This window comes from Ictidomys tridecemlineatus, chromosome 9 (assembly GCF_052094955.1).
Source record: "Ictidomys tridecemlineatus isolate mIctTri1 chromosome 9, mIctTri1.hap1, whole genome shotgun sequence".
Taxonomy (NCBI): Eukaryota; Metazoa; Chordata; class Mammalia; order Rodentia; family Sciuridae; genus Ictidomys; species Ictidomys tridecemlineatus.
In genome coordinates, this window is record NC_135485.1 from 39340465 (window position 1) to 39359004 (window position 18540).

The 18540-nt window shown below is 36.9% G+C and overlaps 1 protein-coding gene across 2 annotated transcripts in view; it reads right to left on the reverse strand.

The window, feature by feature from the left end:
- Chic2 (cysteine rich hydrophobic domain 2) overlaps nucleotides 1-17419 on the reverse strand; it is a 41969-nt gene extending 24550 nt beyond the window's left edge. The window contains exon 1 of one of the 2 annotated variants that reach the window (XM_078021298.1): nucleotides 16932-17419. In XM_078021298.1, coding sequence (XP_077877424.1) covers nucleotides 16932-17050 — 119 coding nt within the window. In that variant the 5' untranslated portion in view covers nucleotides 17051-17419. The remainder of the gene's footprint in view (nucleotides 1-16931) is intronic. The other variant, XM_005320009.5, reaches the window with a different exon arrangement.
- Nucleotides 17420-18540: the final 1121 nt, after the last annotated feature.

Here is an 18540-nt window from a genome sequence, read left to right on the forward strand (position 1 = left end):
ACATTGCTGGTGGGACTGCAAACTGGTGCAGCCAATTTGGAGAGCAGTATGGAGATTCCTTGGAAAGCTAGGAATGGAACCACCATTTGACCCAGCAATTCCCCTTCTCGGACTATACCCAAAAGACCTAAAAAGAGCATACTACAGGGACACAGCTACATCAATGTTCATAGCAGCACAATTCACAATGGCTAGACTGTGGAACCAACCCAGATGCCCTTCAACAGATGAATGGATTAAGAAATTGTGGCATTTATTCACAATGGAATATTACTCAGCAGTAAAAAATAACAAAATCATGGCATTTGAAGGGAAATGGATGGCACTAGAGCAAATTATGCTAAGCGAAGATAGCCAATCCCTAAAAGACAAATGCCAAAATGTCTTCACTGATATAAGGGATGTGACTCAAAACAGAGTAGGAAGGAAGAGCATGAGAAGATTACCACGAAATAAGGAAAGAGGAGGGAGGGAAAGGGAGGGAGAAGGGGAAATGCACAAAAGACGGAAGGAGACCCTCATGGGTTCACAAAATACATCTACGATGGTATGGGGGGGGAAGGAAAGGGGAAAAAAAGAGAAAGAGAGATAAGTGTCACAGTAGTGTGGGTAGACAATAGGGATGGGAGGGGAGGGGAGGGGAGTGGGGCATAAGGAGGACAGCAGAATACAACTGACACTAGGATTGCTGTGTGTATACACATGGATGTATAACCAATGTGATTCTGCAATCTGTACACGTGGAAAAATGACAATTCATACCCTATTTGAATCAAATGTATATGTCAAGATCATTGTATTGTCTTGAACAACTAATAAAAATAAATTTTAAAAAAGTTCATGCAAAACACTAGGCAAAGCTTTGAATGTAATTTGGCATTTATGTAGAAATTAATTCTTGAAATAGGCTTGTTTTATTCATATTCCACATACTTCCAGTTCACTATGTCCTCCTTCCTACAATCTACAGCCATAACTCAAAGTGTAAACTAAGCTGTTACCTTGCTTTCTCATTTCATCCAATTCAGCCTTTCTCTTTCCTGATACTGCCTCCCATTTAAAATCCCCTTTACTCTTTCCTTTGGAACTCCTAATCTGTTGTTATGCTGCTACCAGTATATACCTCCTTATATCTTTTCTTCATCAAAAGGAGATCAACAGAAAAGGAAACAGATCAGGGGAGGGAGGAGGGAAGGGAAAATACTGGAGAATGATATTGGCCAAATTATATTGTTATATTGTGTGTATAAATGAACATGTAACAACAAATTCCATTATCAGGAGCCAGGCACTACATGCTTGTAAATCCAGCAACTGAGGAGGCTGAGGCAGGAAGATCACGAGTTTAAAGCCAGTCTCAGCAACTCAGTGAGGCCCTAAGCAACTCAGCAAGACCTTGTCTCTAACAAAATATAAAAAAGGGTTGGGGATGTGGCTCAATGGTTAAGCACCCCTGGACTCAATCTCTGGTACAAAAAAAAAAAAAAATCCACAATTATAACCTCTACAATACACCAATAAAAAAAAAATGTGGGGGAAAAATGCCTCTTTCCTTAGGAATTCTCAACTGTAACACATTCCTAACTTAATGAATTATGAAGAAATTAAGCTCCATCTAATTCAGCAGCTTATATACACTGTAATATAGTCCGGATACTGTTATCATTGGGACTGTATCACCTGAAATTTTGAACTGTAAAATTCTATTACTACTATTAAACATTCCATGTCTTCCATCCATTTACACCAAGGTTTTTGGGTCTCTGATTATATATATATATATATTTTTTTTTTTTTTGCTTCTGGGGATTGAACCCAGGGCCTTGTGCATGTGAAGCAAGCACTCTAGTGAGCTATATCTCAAGTGAGCTATATCCCCAGCCCCTCTGGTTATAGCTTACTGCTTTTCACCCCTTGAAATCTCCCAATGGCTCCATTTCCTTCCCTATGTGTCAGAACTATATACTCATTTTCATTTGTTGTTGGTTTTTTTGTTGTTGTTTTTGTTTTTTTACAAAACTTTTAATTGTTTTGACCGTACTCCAACAAATATGCATTATCATCTTTACAGTGTCTTCTGACAACCCAGGTTCAATTAAACTGTTTACTTTCTTCAATTCTCACTGCCTGGAGCTACTAGGAAAAAAAATCACCCTAACTTATAAATATATTATTTCTAATTTCAGTATTATTGCCTAAGCAATCTTTTTTCTGTTCCATTAAATTACCTTACCCATATTCCATGGTTGTTATTCCTCTTCATGTACTCAGCTTTATCCTCACAACTCAGTTTTTGCAGATAACCATAGTGGTTAACTCCAAGTGGGGAAAAAAAAAAATCACTGAATATAAACTGCTTTAGCTTCCCTCCTTTTAACTTTTAGATTTAGCCACATGTCTTCTATATCTTTCTCCCTCTCTCTTTGGGTACTGGGTATTGAACCCCAGATGCTTTTACCACTGAGCCCCAGCCTTTTTAAAATTTTATTTTGAGACAGGATCTTGCTAAGTTGCCCAAGTTGGCCTCGAACTTTTGATCATTCTGCTTCAGACTCCCAAAGTAGCTAAAGGCTTGCTACCAACTATCTTCATGAATTGCTTAGGGCCTCACTGAGTTGCTGAGGCTGGCTTTGTACTCGTGATCCTCCTGCCTCAGCCTCCCCAGTTGCTAGATTTACAGCAACTATCTTCTCAAAGCTAACTATTTGCTCCTGATTGCATACCCTCTGCAATCCCTATCTTTGTACACATAGACTACAAACCTGCATAAGTCCACATGGCCTGAATGTTTTATAGGGATTTTCTTCTCCCTCAATGTATGATAACATCCATCTCTTGTTCTCTCTCAGAGTCTTGAAAGAGTTCTTTACATCCACTATCTTTAACTCAGATCCCATTCATTATGCAAACTATAACAATCGAGGCTTTCAAATGCATCTTTACTGATGAAACTGATCTCATCAGAGCAGTTAAAAAACAACTCTTTTCAACAAGTCTTCTTTTACAGTATGCCTTCTCCTAGTAAAGAGCCTGGGCATCAGAAAGTCTTATTTGGCAAGGCATCGACAAATATTCCTTTGCTATATCTTTCATCTTTGCCAAAGCTTTTTTTTTTTTTAATCAATCAATCAAAGCAATACTATCAGGTCAAGTTTTTACAAGATCATTGTATTTTATTAAACTGATATGAAAATCCATACTACATGTTTGATAATATAACTGCAAAATATCATCTTTGATGGTTTTGATTTTCTATAGACTGCTAAAGGTTTTTTTCTTTTTCTTCTTTTTCTTTGTGGTGTGGGATTGAACATGGGGTTGCTTTACCACAAGCTACATTCTCAGCCCTTTTTAATTTTAACTTTGATCTCACTAAATTGCCCAAGTTAGGGACCAGGATTGTGGCTCAGAGGTAGAGCGTTCACCTAGCATGCATGAGGCACTGGGTTCGCGATCCTCAGCACCACATAAATATAAAATAAAGACACTGTGTCCACCTATAACTAAAAATAAATATTAAAAAAAATTGCCCAAGTTAGTCCCAAACTGGAAAAGTAGCTGGAAAAGCAAGTGAGCACCACCTTGCCTGGCATAAATTGCCTAGTTTTATACCACCTTAAGCTTTGACTTTTTTTATTTTTAAAAAAATTCAGCAGGAAGCAGATTTAGAATGGAATTAGGATGAACGTTTAAGTTTAAATTAACAGCTTTACAAATTACTCCCTCAAATGGTAAAAAAATAATAATAATAACTTAATTAGAAGATAAATGTACAATTGACCTGGGAGTATATTCAAAAAGCCAAATTTTATCCCATAAAGTGATAATCTGATGTGTTGAGTGAAGTGTAATAATTCCAACACTGGGTAGAAAAGTGAATCTCAACTCTAATAACCTAACATTCCATTAATCCAAAAAGCTGGAAGTAGCACTTAATTTAAAAACATACAATTCAAGGTAGGCAGTATCTTAATTCAGTTATCTACAAAGACTAATAATAAGTAAAACAAAATTTTTAAAAATATTTTATTTTGGCAAGAAGGTCTCAAGATGAAAATTTCATGTAGTATATCAATAAAACTATAAATTATCACCACCATTCCAGAAATTAATTTGGCATTAAAATTAATTTTTGTCACAATAAATTCTCTTATTAGAAATGTAAACCAAAAAATAATGTGAAATGTGGATAAAAATTTATTCATAAACAAGTCAGTGAAATTTTATTCACAAAAATATTTACTCAGAACACTATAGTAGATAAGTATCTCTATAAAAGACGACGACGCCTAAAAATGAAACCTTCAAACTAATAACACGAAAATGACAAAACTGTAGCTTAGCACAATCTCAATTGTTTGGACACAATACCTTTATTGTAATTTATTTATTTTTATGCTGTGCTTAGGATTGAACCCAGCGCCTCACATGTGCACAATCTCAATTGTTTAAAAAAAAATCTAGCCAGGTGTGGTTGACACGCCTGTTATCCCAGTGACCAGTGACTGGGGAGGCTGAGATAGAAGGATCCCACTTTTGAAGATAACTTCAGCAATTTAGTGAAATTGTATCAAAATAAAAAATACAAAGGGCTTAGGATGTTCTCAGTTCATTGTAAAGTGTCCCTGGGTTCTATCCCCAGTACTGGAAAAAAAAAAAAAAAAGAATGAGCGTGGGGGAACCTTATAAGTTGAATAATCTTCATCAGTACAATCTAATAGTGTATAAAAAGAATATTAAAAAATATTCCCAGGGTCTGGGCACAGTGGCACATTCCTGTAACCCAGCAACTTGGGAGGCTGAGACAGGAGGATCATGAATTCAAAACCAACCTCAGCAACTTACCGAGGCCCTAAGCAACTCAGTAAGACCCTGTCTCATATTTAAAAAAAAAAAAAAGTGCTGGTGATGTATCTCAGTGGTTAAGGTCCCTCCCTGGGTTCAATCCTCAGTACAAAAAAAAAAAATTCTAGGCTGGGGATGAAGCTAAGTGGTTAGCACTTGCCTAGCAAATATACCAGGTTTCAACCCAGTACTGTAAAATAAGATAAAGTAAAATAAGAAACAATAATCCATAAACACACATAAATATGCTTACCTTTAAAATATATATATATATATATATATATATATATATATCATGCTTATCTTCTAACCCAGTGATAATTATTGTTGTTATTGGCAGTGTTGAGTATCAAATGGGTCCTTGCAAATGTTAGACACAGTCTACCATTGAGCTACATTCCCCAGCCCAGTTGACCCAATAATTCTACTTCTAGAACTATATCACAAGAAAAAACACAGTGGTACAGATATGTGAAATATTCTACTGTTTTGGGGAGGTTATTAAAGACCTTTTGTTTCATTTGTTGTTTCACAATTTTTTAAAACTGGACCTATTTTTAAGTAATGGTAACTGTTGCTAAATAAATACATTAAATGTATTTTTGTAATAAGTATTACAATCACAGTTTTTCTTCTATAAGAATTTTTTATTTTGTATAACTAGGCACTTAATCATAAGTGAAATAGGGACGCTTAGGTTCACTAATCAAGTCTTCCAGAATGCCATTCAATCTTTTCCATAATGCAGGTTCACATAATCACTAGCCCTTTTTATAGTTTTTAACTTTTATGTTCCTTATGTTTCCTCAGATTATATCTTTTACAATTCATTTCTGCACTATCATTTTGAATTAAGGACATATTTTAAAGTTGTGAATTTTGACTTAAATACAGAAAAATAAGAATCTAACTGCTTCAACTTGTTTCACCCTTAACAAAAAGATGTGTTCAGTATTTATTTTCCTTTCTTCTGAGTTGTAGTGCTGTTGTTAACAATGAATATTTTAAAGCTACAGAAATGTCTTTCAATTATATAAATTATATCAATCCGAAAAAAATAGTATAGCTCAAAACCATGTTTATAAGATAGAAGCCCATTACTGTGAATGCCTAACTAGGATCTCCCTACACTCTGGCTAGTTAGACCACAAAGGGCATTTGCTTTAGGAACAGCTAATCCCTGGGTTGGCTAGTAGCACATGGGATGGCAGGGGCCAACAGGGCTGCCCCACAGACAACCTAACTAACTCAATCAGATCTCTCTCGAGTTTATCTGCAAGACAAATAGTTGGAAACATGGATAGAGAATGAGTTTAAATTGAAGTCAAAATACAGTACAGCCATGAATAAGTGAAGTCAATAATAAATGGACACCAATAGTAAGCAGAAACTATGAGGTACAGGGGAAAGAGGTCTGTCAGTTCACAATGCAACAGCAAAAGCTGGAACTGAAAGTAGGTGAATCACTGTGACAACAGCACTAGAGTAGGGAGCAAGGGACACATGGTGCTGAGAAAACGACAGAATAACTAGATCACCAAAGCAGTACTATATCCAAAACAATAATTTTTCGGTCTCCTGGAGCCTGGCTGTAAAATGGCAATGTCTCCTATCTTCCTTAGTCCCCAGGCATTCTTATAATAAATTTCCACTGCTTAAGGCCACTAAGGTGGTTCTGTTCTTTGAAATCTAAAAGACCCTAATACTTTTTAAGAACCCATAATGATGCTCCAAATGAAATATTAGATGAAAAATGTAAAAAACAAAATATTAGTATCACAATTTTTAATAAAAATCTTTACATGCAAAAACAAAAATTTAATCCATCAAAATATGAACAGTAGTTAATTCTAGGTAATGGAATTAAGGATATTGTATTTTTTATATTTTCATGTTGTCACGATTTCCCTAATAATATATATTAGTATTCAAATACAAAAAAAAAAAGTTTCTAAAAAAAATAAAATTAGAACAACCAGGATATATGATATGACCTTTGCCTCTCGGTGATTATAGGTTATTATTTTATTTTCCACTTCACTGGAATACAACTTCTCAATTTCTAAATAGTTTTCTGTTTTGTTTTTTTTAATGCTGGGGATTGAATTCAGGGATTTGTAATATTCTGATTCTTTATGAGTCATTTTTTTTGGTTGTTTAAAAGGACATTTTACATAACATACTGTGGCAACTCTGAAAATCAGATTTATGTACTTACTCAGGGATTCTTGTAGATGCTTATTTTTTGTTTGTTTATTTATTTTTCTTTTTGCTTATTCACACATGCTAGGCAAGCAATCTGCCACTGAGCTACATCCCCAATTCCTTTTTAAATTTTATTTTGAGATAGGGTCTCACAAAGTGTGGCCTCAAACTTTCAATCCTCCTTTTCAATCAGGATTAAAACCTGAAGTAAAAAATAGATGACTAAAGTGTTTGGTTTTTAGTCACAATAAAGAAATGTATGTGTAAATGACATATCTAGATTTAAAGACAATTCTAGTTTCAAAGTATACTTCAGGGTTTCTTGAGAATATTTTGAAGACTATTTCTATCTACATTAAGTATATTATAAGGAAAAAATTAATTTTTAGTTCCACAACAGCAGAATTTCATATTCTGACAGCTAGAAGAGACCACAGCTATCTGTGTCTAAACATTCTATTTTAGAGATGAAAACTGATGCAGAAGAGACAATAACTTAAAAGAGTTTCATGATCAATTAATAAATGAGATCAAGGCTAGGGTCCTACTCTTGAAACTAATAGCTTTCTCTGTAATAGAAAATGTTAATCCACTTGAAATAGAACATTCTAAATTTAGAAACTGAGAATGGGGAGGGTCTTCTTTTTCTATCAACAGATGTTATAAAATTAAAATTAATGCACAAATTACACTAAAGTTCTGTTTGGATCTAAGAAAAAATCTCTTTTTGACCTTTCACATTTGTACCTAACATGCTAAGATATATGAGAGACTGTTGCAATGTTCATGTTAAAATGAGAATACTTAGCTTTGTTGGTTTGGTTCAATAAAATAAAAGAAGTAATTAGGCAAACAGACTGTAATCATACTACATAGATTAAAATAATCCACATACATTCATGTACTTCCAAAACACTTCCATATACTGTGTATCACTCTGATCAAATTTTTACCTTTTCTGAGCCTCAGTTTTCCTACTTATCCACTAGTAATTATACTGCTAACTCACAAACTGAGTTCATATAAAGCACCAAAAATATGTGGTGTATATCTTAGCTGCTTTTATTACTATAAAACAATGTTTTTTTTATTGTGGTGATCATCGTTTTAGTAAAATGGGTAATACTATCATTTAATAACCACTATGGATAACCCAATAAATTAGAGAATGTCCAGATCTCAATGACTTTACAAGTATCATCAAATAGCTTCCAAATAAAATTGCCAATGATCAAATTGGTTAACATTAACTGCAAATTTTCTATCTTTTTAGCAAATAGGATACACAAGGGAGATGTGGGTTTCAAGAAAACCATGTAATACTAAAGAGTTGACAGCTAATATGGGGAAGCATTTGGCTAGGAATCCAGGCAGGCAACACAGAAACTGAAAAGCACAAAAAGGCATTGTGGTGAAGTTAGAACAACAACAAAGAACTGAATTCAAAAATCTAGGTTTAAATATCAACTAGATATTATTTTATGAAGCATATCTTCCTTCTGGTTTTATTTGCCTCAGATAAGGCAAAAGACTTCTATCAGTCATAGATGGCCCAAAAGTCAAATGCTATCCCAAGTGGGCATAGTAGCACATGCCTGAAATGCCAGCAACTCAGAAAGCTGAGGCAAGATGATCTCAAATTCAAGGCCAGCCTCAGCAACTTAAGGAGCCTCTATCTCAAAATTTAAAAATTAGAAGACTGAGGATGTAATTTAGTGATAAAGCAACCTTGTGTTCAATCCCCAATACTAAAAAAAATTTAAAAACACACACTTTCCCAAAGTTGGTTTTTTATTTGCTTGTGTGTGTGCCTGCATGTGTGCGTATATTTCAGTAATAAGAATCAAATCCAGAGCTTGTGCTAATTCCCAGCCCCGTTCCAAAAAAAAAAAAAAAAAAAAATTAGCAATGCTTTCTAGGTTCATTTCCTAGATGAGACAGCTGCTATAAAACAATAAAATTTTAAAAATTTCCATTCTTGTCCAAAAAGGTTATTCAAAGTTTTTCTCTTTATAAGAGATGTTTATCAGAAGTTCATACTATAACAAGTCTGGCTCATCTCAACTTCTAACAGTGGAAGCACTATGAAAAAAGAAAAAGGTAGCAAAGAGTAAGGGGAAGGTGGTTGAGGTGGAATTCTAAATAGGGAGGCAGGTAAGACTCATTTAGAAAGATAGTGGAAAAAAATTTGAAGATGATGAAGTACCTACCCTCTAGATATCTTGGGAGAGTGTTCAGGAAATGTGGACAGCCAGTACAAAGACTGAATCAGAAATATGCCTGGAGTAATTCATGGAATAAAAAGAAAACCAATATGACTAATGTAGGGTAAACAAGTGGAAGAGGAGTCAGAGAAGTAACCGTGGGCCATGATGGATCTTAGAGACTATTAAAAGGACTCCAAAGGAGGTAAGGAGACTTTGGAATGCTGATACAGAAAAGAGACATAATCTGATTTATATTTTAATGGAATCACTAAGGCTTACATACCAAAGAATCTATAAACAGGAGAGGCAAAGGTGGCAACAGGGGAAAGTATTAAGTATAAGGCAGAAAAAAGAAACAATGGCAATTCACACCAATGGTGTGTCAAAAAGGGGTCAAATTTTGAAGACAGAGAGCCAACAATTTCTTGAAAGAAGGAAATGTAGAGAGAGAGACATCAAAGCTATGCCAAAAAGAAAAAAAAAAAGGTCTAAATAAATAGGACTCTGGGTCTGCCATCAACTGAAAATAAAAAGGTTGCAGTTGAAGGGGTGGGAGGGAAAGGGAAGGGGCAGGAGGTTAGCAAGGATGGAGGAATGTGACAGACATCATTGTCCAGGGTACACATATGAAGACACGAATTGGTGTCAACATACTTTGTGTACAACCAGAGATGTGAAAAATTGAGCTGTATATGTGTAATAAGAATTGTAATGCATGGAGCTGGGGTTGTGGCTCAGTGGTAGAGTACTTGCCTAGCACATGTGAAGCGCTGGGTTCAATCCTCAGCACCACATAAAAATAAAAATAAAATAAAGGCATGTGTCCAACAACACCTTAAAAAAAAAAAAAGAATTGTAATGCATTCCGCTGTCATTTATTTTTTTAAATCAATAAAAAAAAATGAATAAACAAAGGTTGCAGTTGAAGCTGATAAGAAAGGAAGATTACAAATCAGTTTTGTATATTATGAATTCTGACATGCTCAACCTGTAACAAGTCTGGATTCACAGAACTTTATCTTCCATGGATATGACAAGACCTATGAATATATGAACTAGAAACTTTGGACTCAGACTGAATATGAGTTATACAGATGGTAAATAAAAACAGTACTTAGTTCCATTTAATTCAATGGAATTAGATTTCTAGCTATTTTTGGAGATTACTATGGTATGGATCTGGTAATGTTCCCCAAAGTCTCATGTTGAAAGCATGATCCCTATTACAACAAGGTTCAAAGGTGGGGTTATTAGGCAATTATTGGATCATGAGGCTCTAACCTCATCAGTAAATTAATCCATTTGATTATTCCACTGATACCTGAATGAACTATTTGGGTGTGAGATCTGGTTGGAGGAAGTAAGTCACTGGGGGTGTAACCTGGAAAGATTTATTTTCTCCCCAGCCTCTTCTTCACCTCCATACTCGCTCCCCGCCACTCCACCACTTCCTAGAAGTCAAAAGCTGTATCAGCTTTCCTTCATCAATCCCTTTTGCAATGATAATCTACCCTCACATCAGGCCCCCCAAAATGGAGCAGGCTGACCATGGACTCAAATCTATGAAACAATGAGCCAAAATAAATATTTTCTCCTCTAAGTTATTCTTGTCAGGTATTTTGATGACCACACACACACACACACACACACACACACACACACACAAAAGCTGGCTAACAAAAATGTAATACAACAACTATGAAAGAAATAAACGGATTTTGATGCCTACAAATCATGCTTTAAATTTATCTGTCTGTCTTAATATATGTCTGGGTATCAATGTAGTTCAAGAACTAAAGGATAGAACTGAAAGTGTACTCTTTCCACCCAGAAGACACACGCCCCTGCAGTTAGATAGATAGATAGATATTTTTTTTTCAACTATATAGATATAGAGATACGTCTTAGAATTAGTCTCAAAATTTTAATTCTGTGACCACACTTTGAACAATGTTTGAGTTCATTCAGCTCTCTGAAAACACAGTATAATTCATGAAAATGTTTTATAATATTCTAGCATTAGCATTTTATTATTTTTTAATTTCTTTTTCTTATGGATTGAACCCAGGGGTGCTCAGGATGCTGAGAAAGGATCATAAGGTTTGGGCCAGCCTCGTGGACTTAGCAAAACCATGACTCAAAATAAAAAAATAAAAAATGGGAGCCGAGGATGTAGCTCAGTGGTGGAACACCCCTGAATCAATTATCAGTATCACCATAAAGAAATAAACAAATAATAAAAAAGGTATGGGGATGTAGCTAAGTGGTAGAGTGTCCTGAGTTCAATTCCCAGTACCCCTCCCCGACAAAAATGAAATAAAAAGACTTACTTGAAGACCTATAATATTCTAGACACTACTATTTATTTAATAAATAGTGGAGAAATAAAGACCAATAAACACCATCCCTGCCCTCAAAGAATTTTACAGCCTGTGGAAAAATACCAAGAAGACCCTCAAAAATCTCAGAACAGACAGGAAGATTGTAAGTTTGATTACAAACTAAAATAAAAAGAAATGGAGGTGTAGCTTGGTGGTAGAGGGCTTACTTGGCATGCTTGAGGCCATGGGTTCCATCCCCAGCATGATATATACATCAAAAAAAAAATCTCAAAACAAATAATTTTTATCTTTAAAAATGGAACATGCCTAGCAGAGTGCTATAGTACAGGCCTGAAATTCCAGCACTTGGCAGGCTAAGGCAGGAGAATAGTTTGAATTCAAGACCAGCTTGGGCAACACAGAAAGATCCCACCTCAAAAAAATACTTACTTAAAATATTTATAAAGAAAATGGAATATGTCTCACCTATTATGCTGGGTGGGAGAAAGAGGTAGAAATTATGACATTTTAATAAATCATTTAATTGCAGCAATTTTGTAATTTGGGCAAACCATGTTGAATTCCTACGGCTAACCACAGAATCTAGTAGCAGTCTTGAGATAATTATAAATTTCAAGACAGACAATATTTTATTACCTTTATCATTTGAAAGGTCAAAAAACAAGTGTTCTTACACTGTCTATGTAAACGTCATGCTGCACCCCAAAACAGTTTCCAAACTTTTTCATTTCAAGTCACATTATTCAAAGTCTTCAATTTTCCTCATCTCACTAGCTGAGATGAAAACAAGAAAAGGGTGGTATCCCACAGCCATTAATAAAAGCTGGTGCTGAAAAATGAGGAATTACTTTTGGAGAGGGGAAGAAGATTATACCTCAGAAGTACATGAAGATATGATAATATATTAAAATTAGAAGAGTATAACATTAGAAACAAACCTCTACAAAATAACTCTACAACACAATTTAAGTTAGAAGTCATAGATTATAAATACTCTAGGAAAGCCCAAGTTTGAATTTGATATGGATATCTATAAGGAAGATGGGAGAGAATAATGGCAGTCATAATGACAACTTGTCTAGAAAATACTGGCCTCAAATTACTTTTCAATATCTAACTCTTAGATTAGCACATCACTTAGAGTTATCATACTTATGAAAAATCAAAAGTCTTCAATAAATGATCAATATATTTTATACAAATTTCTTCTGAGAAATAAAAAAACTCCATTAAATATACTAGCTAGTATGGCCAACAATATCTAATAAGTTAGTCATTTTTTCCCTCATTTTCATTACATAATATTAGAAGCCATGGAAAGAAAAATCTATTTTTAACTGAATTGCCAGTTCAAGCCTTTTAAGTTTCATGTAAACAAATATTATTAAATCTACATTTCCTTTCATTCCTTCTATTACCACTTTTCTTCAAAATATGCCTTTACACCAGATTTTTCCCTTCTGCTAAATACAATCTAATAATGAAGAAAAATGTTACCCATATCCAGAAGAATGTCAAGAAAGAACACTGCTCACAATAAGAGTAAAATTAAGTGTCTAATTTGGGGTCATATGAAAATATTGTATTAAAATCCACTTCAAAGCAGACTTTGTTCACAAAAATTAGACATTTTGTATCCTATGCCCCTAAAATCTGATTATGCTTCAAAACTAAGCTGGACCTGCCTATGTAGTACAAAATGGAAGATAACTTACTTTTTCACATCATCACCACGACATGCCAATTATGTCATACAAGAATACAATGATTTCTAAAATAAAACCAGGATTAATACTAGAATATATTAAAGTAGAAAAAATGAAGAAATATTCAACCTACTCAGTCCAATCTATAAAAAATATAGAGACAGATTTATACCCTTCCAGAATGACCTGAATTAGATGACTCAGTTTACACTATCATTTACTTTCCAATTGGTAAGGGAAGACTGCTCTGATCAGTGACTTAGTTAAAAGGTGGGGGGATTATAGTCTTACTAGAAATTGTAATTGCCCTTCACATTAATATTTAAAGGCAAGAAAAACTGAACATGCTCAACAGTTATAGTAACATATAAGCATCAATTTCAAAAACATTTACAGGTGCTAACTGGGCTACCCAATCTAGAATGACTGGGTAATGTGCTTGTCGGTCATGTAAAAAAAAGTTTTATGTGGAGCACAGCAGTGCATGCCTGTAATGCCAGCAACTTGGGAGGCTGAAGCAAGAGGATTACAAGTTTGAGGCCAGCCTCAGCAACTTAGCAAGACCCCGTCTCAAAATAAAAATTAAAAGAGCTGAACCAGCACGGTGGCGCACGCCTGTAATCCCAGTAACTCAAAGGCAGAGAGGCAGGATGATCGCAAGTTCATAGCCAGCCTCAGCAAAAGGGAGGCACTAAACAACTCAGAATAAAATACAAAATAGGGCTGGGGATGTGGCTCAATGGTCAAGTGCCCCTGAGTTCAATCCCTAGTATCCCCCAAAATAAAATAAAATAAAATGGGCTGGGGATGTAGCTGATTTCCATCCCCAATAATAACAACAACAACAACAAAATTATACTACTATTATTAAGGTAAACTGCCCCTGAATTCAATCCTCAGTAACAATAATAAAAAAAATTACATTACTATTATTATACCTATCTATGTTATTACAAAACAGGCTTACTAAGTTTTCAGTACAAAGATTCTTATTCTGATTGAAATACTTCACAGTTATTTAAGGTCATACAAGTTCTTTAAAAAATGAAAATATCAGACTAAAGTGAATCATTATAAGGTTTAAAAATGGCAGTTCTGATTTTTTAATATGTTATTTTACACTTGTGTATCTCAAAGTGGAAAACTATACCTGAGAAGGATAACAAATAAACACTTTCAACACTAGTATTTACTGAGCACAGCACTACACACTGTGATGAATTCTTTGCATTTATCATCTTACTTAATTCTTAATAATCTAGGGACTGTAACTATCCCTATCTGAAAAGAAAAGACAAAGATAAATAATTTACTCAAGAAGTGGTATAGGTGGCTTTGAATCCAGAGCCTAGAACCAAGGTAATTAGGAGGAGGAGGAAGTGGTCAAGAAAGATTACAGAAATATTAACTCCTAATGTAGAATGGCATATTGTTTATTGATGGCAGTTCTTCCTTATATCCTGGAATAGCAGGTTTCAGTTCTGTCTACACATTAAAAATCATCTGCAGAATTTTTTTTTCCCAACTATTCATTTACGGGATCCCTCACTCAGATAACCTGGTCTTCAACTGATCTAGGGAGGGCCACAGGTATTATTTTTTAAAGAAGCACTCCAAATGACTCTAAGGGAGCAAATAAGATTGAAAACCACTAATAATTCTTTCCCACCCTATTAACCTCTCTATCCAACTACAATCAAACTGACAGATCACCTATTTGGTTCTGAGCACTCTATTATACCTTCCATTTATCCAACAAAGTGTTTAGCTTTTCCTCCTCTTAAACAGAGGAAGCATTACTACTACAGTTGAACCTTTATTTCTTGCAGTGCTCCTAGAATCTGGCCCATGATAGGCAAGTAATCTACCACTGAGCTAACATCCCAAGCCCTAATTGAACCTTCTAAATTTTAGCAGCTTTCCTTTGACATCAGGAATGCAGAGGAAAGGACAGAACACATGAAAAACTTTGGATGCTTCCTTCAACATCCATATACTTCTGAGGTTTAAAACAAGGCAAAAAAAAAAAGTCTTAAGAGTCAAACTAAAAATGAAATGACAGGTTATGGCACTAAAAATGTTCTGTGATACATGTTAAAAATTTTAATATATAGCTGGGCATGGTGGTTCACACCTATAATCCCAACCAATGCAGGATTGCAAGTTTGCCCAGCCTGGACAACTGGGGATACTATGCCTCAGAATAAAAAAAAAAAAAAAAAAAAAAAGGGTGGGGGGTGGGGGTGGGGTGTAGCTCAGTGATTGAGTGTCCCTGGGTTCAATCCCTAGTATAAATAAATAAATAAATATTTTATTTTATTTCTTAATTAAGCTGATAATGACAGTTAAAACACTTACTGTTATTGTGGTGATAAACTCCATTGTCTTGTCATGATGCTTTGATTGATTATGCAGTATTTTTACCCTTTAAGTCACCTGAATATAAACTAACAGGTGCTAAAGGATCAAAGCATTACATAAGCATACCTACACACCAATATGGCTGGTCAAAAAATGTTCTGGGAAAACAAGGATTCTGCTGACAATTTTATATGAGAAGTCTTACTGTTTCACTAAGTTACTAAAAGCACATCCCACTCACCCTATACCAAAATATAATGAAAATAGTTCCAGGCATTCTCAGACTTGCAGGCTTTTAGTGAAAAGGTGAAATGCAGAGGCACAGGAAAAGTATGGAAATTTGAACAAGAGATCTAACATGAAAGAGTATCAATACTTTAAGTTGGACAAAACTCTGGACTTCAGAGAAACATTACAAAACTTCCTGTTTCCGGACAGCTCATTATTTGGTCCAAGTCTTCACATTCCTTTATTAGTCATGACCTTTTCAGAAAGCTTTCATTCCTTATTGTTTGAATAATTTGGAACTTTTGATGTTTCCAAAGTCTTACAGGAACCTTTATCAAACGAAGAAGCCAATCAAGAGTTCATGCCCCAAGGTACAACTTACATTGCTGGGAGCTCTCAGTAATATCAGCAGATTGTAACTTTTTTTTAACTCATTGTAAACATATATATTTCTGCGTAACTTAAATTTCTGCTCATCTATATATTTTTATCACATCTAACTACAGGAACTTGCATTAGCTCCGCAGAAATTAACTCTGTTGGGGAAGACCTGTGGGTATGTGTGAAACACAGATCTTCGACAGTAAACCTCATTGCCAATGGTCATTGGGGTCTTGCACGGGCTCAGATCTGGCCTCTGAGCCATATGTCACTAGGTTCAAAGGCATAGAGAACCACAGGGTAACTGGGCGAGAAAACGAGGGGGAGGCACCTCATAAATACTTGCACTTCCAACCCGAGGCTGGAAGGGGTGCCTGGAAAGGCAAACCCTAAAGAAAAACCTTTCCTATTAGGATCCGGCACATCGCCCAGGCCTGCAGGGCCTGCTGGACGGGGGGTGGGGGTCGGCCCCCTCTTTGGAGACCTAAACAAACGAAAATAAGGCAAGTTCTCACTTCCTGGTCGCCTGCTCTTCCCGAAGGTCCCCGACACCGGACAGACACGGGGGGGGGGGGTTGGGGAAGGGGACTCCCGGGAAGTAGGTGGGGCCCACCCCAACCCTGCACCTCCCGTCCTCGCCCTCCTCCGGGCCTTACACGGTGACGTGACCGGAGCCGCGGACCACCACCGGGTCCGGCGAGTACTTGAGCAGCTGCTCTTCCAGGGCCCGCTCCTCGTCCTCCTCCTCCTCGTAGATCTCGTCGAAATCCGCCATTCTGTGCCTCCGAGCCCCCCTGCCCCAGGGGCCTGACTCCAGGGTCTGGCGCCGGTGTTCCGGCTGGCGAGGCGGCGAGGCTGAGGGAGTCGCTGCTGCCGGTTCAGGCCGCGGAGTTCGCTCTCGTCTGTCTCGACTCCGGCTAGTGAACGGATGGGGTCCGAACCGTCGCCACCGCCTCCGCCATTACCATCGGCAATAACAACAACACAATGTCAACATCCGCCCAGGGGCCGACACCTCCACCAGCACCGCCGCCGCAGCAGCAACTCAAGCAACCACAGCAACAGCCGGAGCCACCCGCAGCGGGACTAGCCGGCTACCGCATCGCGAGACTTCCCGGGAGTGGGGGCGGGAGCGTGCGTGGGCGCGCCGGCTGGCGGGCGGGCGCGCGCGCGCACGTGAGGCCTCGCGCGCTCCCAGGACGGCGTCCTCCTTCTCTTAACACCCACCGGCACGCTGGGGCGCGCGCTCCCGCCGGCGCGGCCCCGCCGGCCAACTCCTGGGTCGCGGACCCGGAAGGCGGTGGCCCTCCAAGGATTGGAGGCTATGACCTCGACTTGAGAAACGAGTTTGGAGTGTCCGGTGGGACGTACAGTTCCCCAAAGTAATCTCTAACCCAAACAAACAACCGAAAATAAAAGCCCTGGTTGGAATAAGGAATGAATCATGCGTGTGATTGCCAGTTATCTAATAATCTCGATTTTTGTCAGTTTTTTTCTTTTTGAGTTTGTGATGAGAACCAACGGTCTGTACTTTCCCAACATGAGGAGACCAACAAGACGCATTCCTGTCCACTGTACTACAGGACTTCCCAAAACCTCCAAATTCAAAAACTTGTCCCTTTTTAGCCCTTTGAATATAGTCTGATTTGTGAGGCCAGTGGTACTGATAATTATTTCTTGCAAGAAATCTTCACTAGTTACTCTATGAAACAAAATTGATAAATTTTCCAGATTCCAGATTAGAAGATGCAGTTTCCTGCCCCAAATCCCTTACAAAACATCATCTGTTTTCTTCTGTTAAAAGAATTTTGTTTTCTTTCTGACCAAAAACTTAAAACACACACACATATACAGAGAGAGAGAGAAAGAGAGAGAGAGAGAGAGAAATGTTTAGAAGGGACAGAATATTTTGCTGTTTATGAGGGAGGAAGGAAGGAAAGACAGTTGTCTTCATAGATTCTGCCTATCTGCCTTGTTAAGGCCCAAGAGTCACCTTGGATACTTGGTTTCATAGTCAAGAACCTGTCAGGCAAACAATACAGGGGCAGAAGTGGGCTCCTGAGGACAGATCCCTGAATAATTAGGGTCTACTTTTAGGGGGATGAAGGGATAGTCCTATTTGACCCAGTGTATCAGACTGTTATCCAAGTATAGTGTTCACATCCTTGAAGTTTACTTTACATGCGTCATTGTCCAAGTAGAAAAAGTGGAAAGGAGGACAATAAGGACAGGGAGAAATGCCAAACAACCTCCTATTGGAAATGG